This window comes from Toxotes jaculatrix, chromosome 7 (assembly GCF_017976425.1).
Source record: "Toxotes jaculatrix isolate fToxJac2 chromosome 7, fToxJac2.pri, whole genome shotgun sequence".
In the NCBI taxonomy this organism is placed as follows: Eukaryota; Metazoa; Chordata; class Actinopteri; family Toxotidae; genus Toxotes; species Toxotes jaculatrix.
In genome coordinates this window covers 18,599,421-18,605,653 of record NC_054400.1, presented here as the reverse complement: position 1 = coordinate 18,605,653, position 6,233 = coordinate 18,599,421, and the positions used below count along the sequence as shown (strand labels likewise).

Sequence of the window (6,233 nt, the reverse complement as noted above, 5' to 3'; positions counted from 1 at the left end):
GAACAGTCCTGGAACCACTCAGGGAAAAGTGCAGGTGATCTGCTCTTTAACTAGTGAGGGTCGTATATCGTCAGAGTATGTTACTGAACTTGGAGTGGGTGTTATACACCCCAACGGCCACAAGAGGCAGCAGTGAGAGTTGTTTCTTTTGTGTGGTCGGTGTGAAATAAGTAACTAACGCTAGAGGGCGGTAATACATGAACACAGAGGGTGAGAATCGGCCATAAACAAGAAGAAGAAGAAGAAGTAAACGTAGTGGCTGTCGTTTTAAACAATAGCGATATTGTTTACAAAGTATGCGGTAAGAAGAAAGTGATAACTATTACAGAGTTTGTAATATTTGTATTGAATTTGTAAGTTATGCAGCAAAATAGATGCGAAAACGACACGTCAGGTACAGGGTCATCTCGTCCGTTGGTGTTGTGAACGCACCCGCCTTTTCATGCTAGCTAGTTGTTCGCCCGAGAATGATATTTGCGTTTTGTTTTAACTTCGTTTTATTGTTGTTATTAGGATGAGTCTCATCAGCTGAACGCGTTTCTCTGTGTTAACTTGCTATGGACAGGTAGCGTATGTGCCGTGTTGCCTTTTCCTGAGCACGATGGCTACTCAGAGAGTGCTCCCTCAAAGCAAAGAGACTCTGCTGCAGAGCTACAACAAGAGACTGAAAGATGATATCAGGTCCATCCTGGACAACTTCACAGAGATCGTCAAAACAGCAAAGGTACACAGATGCCTCCCTTTTCTTGTTTCTATTAAGAGAATAACACTTTATCTGCCATTTTCTGTGTTGTATATGTCCTAACTCGGATGTCTCACAGCCTTTATGCCCCTCATTCTTCTCCTTGTACGTTTTGTCACCTGCCTCCATACATGAGTTATGTGATATTCTGACACCGTTTTCTTTGTCCAGATAGAGGATGAGACGCAGGTTTCTCGAGCAACTCAAGCAGAGCAGGATCATTATGAAATGCATGTCAGAGCAGCCAACATTGTAAGTATCAACGGGAGTATTTATGATGTTAGGTTTAAGAAATTGAATGAGACTGTTTCTAGACTCTGAAGGTTTCTGTTTGCAGTGCCCTTAGTCCACACATAGGGACAGAAATAAAATAATTATTTATTTCACAACACACTTCCTGCTTCTGTGTTGTTGCATTAGGTACGTGCCGGCGAGTCCCTGATGAAGCTGGTGTCTGATCTGAAGCAGTTCCTGATTCTGAATGACTTTCCCTCCGTGAACGACGCCATCAGCCTCCAGAACCAGCAGCTGCGCTCGCTGCAGGAGGAGTGTGACAAGAAGCTCACCTCGCTCCGTGATGAGATCGCCATCGACCTGTATGAGCTAGAGGAAGAATATTACTCCTCCAGGTACAAGTAGGCTCATACATGCCTCCCCCATCCCACCGTCCCTCTGCTGTCCCATGCCCAGCACCATGTACTGCCTCACCTTTTACCATTCACTGCTGAGCTCAAGGAAGGGTTTGTTATATCCAAATGGTACCATTCATCAATACAGATCATTGCTGAGGGTCACTGTGGTGGAGCTCATCGCAGTAAGTGAGTTTACATTGTTACTGATTAGCAAATGCCTTGATTTTTTTCCCCCCCGCTCTATGACGTGTGTCATAATTGGTCAAAGTGGTGAGGACTTCAGCATTAAAGGGGTATACACCTGAAAATCAGCAGCGTAAATTTATCGAACTTTTGAACTACAACAGTTCAGCGTGTATTTTTTGGCATTCGTTGCAGTTTACTGATGCAGTGTGACAGCCAAGAGGCTTTTCTGAACAGAAAGCACTGGTGTCGACTTACTGCAGGGTTTTTATTTGTAAATGGTAATCAGACTTATCGGTTTCCTGGTCTTCAGTTTCCAATAGGCTTGAGAGAAGTTTTAACAAATACGGTGTGGTACATGGGAGAGAGGGAAAGCTTTAGTGGAATGGAAGTAATGAGGCCTCCATGCTCATTTATAACTTAATATTTTTAGTTGAAGTAACACAAAGCTTTGTTGGGAACGGGACAAGAATGACACATTACTAGAACTAAAACTATATCAGAGAATAGATTTTATGAAAGGATCATTGATTTAAGATTATTTATATGTAATATTTAAATCATAAATATAGTGGTGACGCCCCTATGTGCTACATTTTAAGGATGGACTGTGGATGGATGTTTGTTTTAGACTGTACAATGAGACACGACTGTTTACTGTTATTTATCTGAGGTCAAATCTGAAGCTACTAAGACTTTCTCAAGTAGGTGTTTTCTGCAAAATCAAATTAGGATAAAATATTTTCTTGATGCCGTCCTAAGACTATAAGCTGTAACCATGCAGGGGGTTGTCAGTCGCACATGGTGTGGTTATACATATGTACCAGTTTGTATCAGCTGTTCCAACAGACCCAGAATTATTTTTAAAAAATAATAATAATAAAGTAGAGACAAAACACTGTAGTAGTTTGTCTTGTTTTCTGTGAGAAAGTATTAAGAAGTGTCTCTCAGTCCTGTTTGGAGCATGCTGGGTTGTGGGCCTTCCTTCCTTGCTGCACTCGCTTTGCTTTCTCCTCCATCAGAAACTAATTCCACCCTTTTGCCAGTCTTAAAATCAACAGTCACGCCTCTAAACAGACAGCTGTGTCATGTGTTTTTCAGTGCTTCTGCATAACCTCCATGCTTCTATCGAATGTGTGCCTTCACATGCTCCTCTATGTGTATGAATGTGCTTATTCTGACCTGCTGCTCTTGTCTGCTCCTCTCTTTCTGTGCTGCGCTGACTGTTTGCCTCCTACTGGTTTCTGCTCTGCAAAGCTACAGTCAGTGGGACAGCACTGATCTGCCACTGTGTGAGGCCTTCAGACAGCGAGACAGTTGGGCCTCCCCAGGCAGCAGCTGCAGTTCTAACCAGGGCGACAGAGAGGACGTGGACGGACCTCCCTCACAGGAGACAAACCCCCAACACCACCTCAATGGACACGGGACAGCCTCTATAGAGAAACCATGAGGAGGAAACTGGACACTGATTGGAACACACAACAGCTGTGCTCAGTTTGGACGACTACGGTTTGGATAATTTAGTTTCCATTACACATTTTGAATTAGGTTCGCCTGTTTTGTGTTATGAACTTTAAACTGGACTAAAACTTAGGTATTGAGGTTGTTTTCTTTTGCATTAATAGGTGTTGCAGGAAAATAGGGAAATAAAGAAACTGTACTGAACAAGAAATACTTGAAAAACTTATTAGAATCACAAGTAACATTCCCCTCAGTTTAAATCACTTTTTCAAAATGATTTAAACCTTTGCATACACTATACAAACCTGACTGAAGTAAAAATACATTTTTGCAGCACTGAAGTATGTTTTGTTTTTTAACATTCTTTTGTTGGACTTTGATTAAGTATTGAACACAAGTATTGTTTTCACATTTATTTTTGTAAAAGTTTGCTTTCATAACATCTTATTTCTGCTTTCTTACTCCATCAAGCACTGATCAAATTAAAAGGACAAGTTAAATGTTGTTGGCTTTATCTTTTTAATCACATCGGTTTTCTTGAAAGCCTTAAAAACACAATTCTACAACCAAAAGCTGAGATTTCAAAGATCTAAAATGAAAATACTAAACAATTCAGACAATCCCACTCTGTTTGACAATTCTCATGTCCTTTCTGTATTTCTTAACATATTCTGATCTTATTTGTCTGATTTCTTGAGCATGAGACACTCTTGAACAACCGAATTTCCTCATGTCGGATTATCCTTTAACGTAACACATTACAAAGCAGATGTACTGCCTACGGAGAGTGACATTAAGCTATATACAAAATTTACAAAGTACAACACTGTTTTGAGATTTCTGCCAGAAACAGTTGTTTAGGAAAGCCAGTCTGTAAAGGATCTTCATGTCTCAACTTCTTTAAAAATGGACATCATGTTGGGGGAAAAAAAAGCAGCTCCTTAATATCGTCGATTCATCTTCTTGAATTTCTCATAGTGGTAGTCGTCTGTGGCCTTTTCGTTGTTTGGACGTTTGCGGTAGTTGGGCGGAGATGATGCTGCGGATTTAAAAATAAGTAATAACTTAGATTTTAGAAGGTTTCAAAAGAATCCTGTGTAACTATTAAACTATTTATATAAATATGTTTCAAAATGGTACCTAATTCCAGACAAAGTACTACACAATATAGAACAGTGTGTAACTGCATGTGGCTGTGTGCAGTCTCTTACTTTCTGGACCTGGTTTCTCAGTGTCTCCCACACGCAGTGGTCTCGCTTTGGGCTCTTCTCTGTGTCTGTGGTGCCTCTGTGGTGCATTCACATCCTCATGATAGACTGAGGGATTAAAAAAGAAAGATTAGCCCGCGTTTCACTCGTTATTACCTCTCACTCTTTAAACTACAGTGTTTTCAGATTGGCAAAACTCACAGCGGTTGTGCTGGACATAGTTGACAGCAATGTTGGTTGGTACAAATGATGTGCCGTGGTCTTTCTTCTTGTTCCTCTGTTCTGCTAGAAGCTTGGCTTTCGCCTCTTCTGTCTGGATAATATTCTTTATCTTTGCGCTAAAAAAGAAGTCACAGAAAAACAGTTGCATCCTCTCTGTCTGCTAGTCACTGTCAGGTCTCAATACAGGATGTCTTTCTCTTAAAGATGACATCTACAGGATTATTATGAGAATTTTCTGTACACACTCAATGCCAAGATCAACTTCAGGGATCCCGCTCAGCATCTGATTGGATAACATCTCCTCTGTCTTCTTGGCAGAGTTGACTCGGATGTTCTCAGGCAGCTCATACAGGTGGTCCTCTGCATTCTTCACCTTAACTTTCTGTTCCTCAGCCTCCACCATGCCCTTCTTCTTTTTCAGCTCTGTCTCAATGTATTTCATCCTGTGAGATAAAATTTATCTTTATGGAGCACTTTGTAAAAATGTTGGGGATTACAGTATCATATCTTACGTAATTTTACATGTAATACAATTAGTACAGGAAAGATTTAATAATCTTTAAACTAAAACAAATTAAATAAATCAAGCAAGCATGTTGGCTCTCCACATTTAGATAAAGTAAATATTACTGTTTAACATAGATATATACATGAAAACCAAAGAATAAACAGGTCCTTGGTTTAGATTTTTGATTGGGATGAAGCTGTTCATCTAACTGACATCTGACTGCTGTGTCCCCTGGACGTAATTCTTTTTGAATGCGACAGAGAGCAAGGTTTTAACTGCACGTGTGTGTATGTCACAGCTGAAAGAGGCATACATACATGTCTGCATCCTCGTCTCTTCTGTTAGTTTCAGCAGAGAAAGAGGTGCCCAGGTTGAGGTCTGTCTCGTCTTCGGTCCTGTACATGGAATGGAGGTCGTCTTGGGTTAAATCGGTGTAATGTGTGATGACACATTTTCCATTTTGTAATAACATTATAGTACGTACATAATGTATTAGACATATTGTATTAAGATAATTAGAGAGGTCACAGATTTACTTACATGTCCCTGTTCCTGTCTTTGACTTTCTTCATGTCAACAACTCCTCCAGTCTTCAGTTTAAATGGGTCATTCTGTGAGAAATGTTTATTTTAAAAACACAACAAATAATCAGTTAAAGGAATATTCTGGTTAATTATAATAAATTAAAAATCAAGTAGGTCTCTCACATCAATTTCAGCCTCTGGTGGCAGTTTCTCTCCAACCAACAAGGCGGTCACACTAAAAGAAAGGGAAATATTAATACAAATTTCTATCTCATATGTTTCATTACACTATAGCGACTTTACCGCCGACAAGAAGCTAAAGAAGTAACCAAACTTCACGTTACCTGACTCCGCTTTGTCGTTTCCGCAAACTCTGAAGTTCTTTAGCCTCTTCTAATTTAGATCTAAATGGCCAGGAAATGCACGAAAATTAAATCAAACTGGCTGTATACCTTATCAAAAATAGGTAATTATCGTTTTTAATTTGTACAGAACAGTTTGCTACGTTAGCATAACGTTAGCCTACATGGTGTTTTTGTTCATGTTGCCGGAGTTAACAAAAAAACCCTTTACCTGACTTCTTCGGTGGTCTCTTCTTCCTCTACATCGGATGAGTCCCTTCTCCGCCTAAAGTTTTTGCCACACGGCATTTTTAATGCAGTTAAATGTTATTTATTAGCTTCCCCACACTTGCGATAGCAGATGGTTGGAAAAGAACGGGAAGATTTACACAAACGTACAATAATAATGCGT

General features: G+C 39.9%; 2 protein-coding genes across 3 annotated transcripts; one reads left to right on the top strand and one right to left on the bottom strand.

The window, feature by feature from the left end:
* Positions 1 to 196: 196 nt before the first annotated feature.
* Positions 197 to 3,361, top strand: med22 (mediator complex subunit 22). Of its 2 annotated transcripts, XM_041042154.1 has the most exons (5): positions 197 to 301; positions 566 to 724; positions 914 to 994; positions 1,163 to 1,371; positions 2,815 to 3,361. In XM_041042154.1, the coding sequence occupies exons 2-5, from the start codon at positions 602 to 604 to the stop codon at positions 3,005 to 3,007; spliced, it is 606 nt and encodes a 201-aa protein (XP_040898088.1). In that variant the 5' UTR covers positions 197 to 301; positions 566 to 601; the 3' UTR covers positions 3,008 to 3,361. The 2 variants fall into 2 exon arrangements, with proteins under 2 accessions (XP_040898088.1, XP_040898089.1); XM_041042155.1 differs by lacking the exon at positions 2,815 to 3,361 and having other exon boundaries at positions 1,163 to 2,456.
* Positions 3,362 to 3,416: 55 nt separating this feature from the next.
* Positions 3,417 to 6,211, bottom strand: c7h9orf78 (chromosome 7 C9orf78 homolog). The gene is made up of 9 exons (XM_041042152.1): positions 6,054 to 6,211; positions 5,825 to 5,884; positions 5,664 to 5,715; positions 5,497 to 5,567; positions 5,274 to 5,351; positions 4,694 to 4,891; positions 4,428 to 4,564; positions 4,230 to 4,334; positions 3,417 to 4,057 (listed from the first exon to the last, which is right to left on the bottom strand). Exons 1-9 carry the CDS (start codon positions 6,128 to 6,130, stop codon positions 3,960 to 3,962), a joined length of 876 nt encoding a protein of 291 aa, XP_040898086.1. The 5' UTR covers positions 6,131 to 6,211; the 3' UTR covers positions 3,417 to 3,959.
* Between the last annotated feature and the right edge of the window lie 22 nt (positions 6,212 to 6,233).

What these genes read in the sequence shown, in the direction of transcription:
- med22 (XM_041042154.1), top strand. Translation starts at nt 602, where the DNA reads ATGGCTACTCAGAGAGTGCTCCCTCAAAGCAAAGAGACTCTGCTGCAG. An exon ending in ATGTCAGAGCAGCCAACATT is followed by an intron (nt 995 to 1,162) that starts GTAAGTATCAAC and finishes TTGTTGCATTAG; the next exon opens with GTACGTGCCGGCGAGTCCCT. An exon ending in GAAGAATATTACTCCTCCAG is followed by an intron (nt 1,372 to 2,814) that starts GTACAAGTAGGC and finishes TGCTCTGCAAAG; the next exon opens with CTACAGTCAGTGGGACAGCA.
- c7h9orf78 (XM_041042152.1), bottom strand. Translation starts at nt 6,130, where the DNA reads ATGCCGTGTGGCAAAAACTTTAGGCGGAGAAGGGACTCATCCGATGTA. An exon ending in AAACGACAAAGCGGAGTCAG is followed by an intron (nt 5,716 to 5,824) that starts GTAACGTGAAGT and finishes CCTTTCTTTTAG; the next exon opens with TGTGACCGCCTTGTTGGTTG. An exon ending in AAAGACAGGAACAGGGACAT is followed by an intron (nt 5,352 to 5,496) that starts GTAAGTAAATCT and finishes TTCCATGTACAG; the next exon opens with GACCGAAGACGAGACAGACC.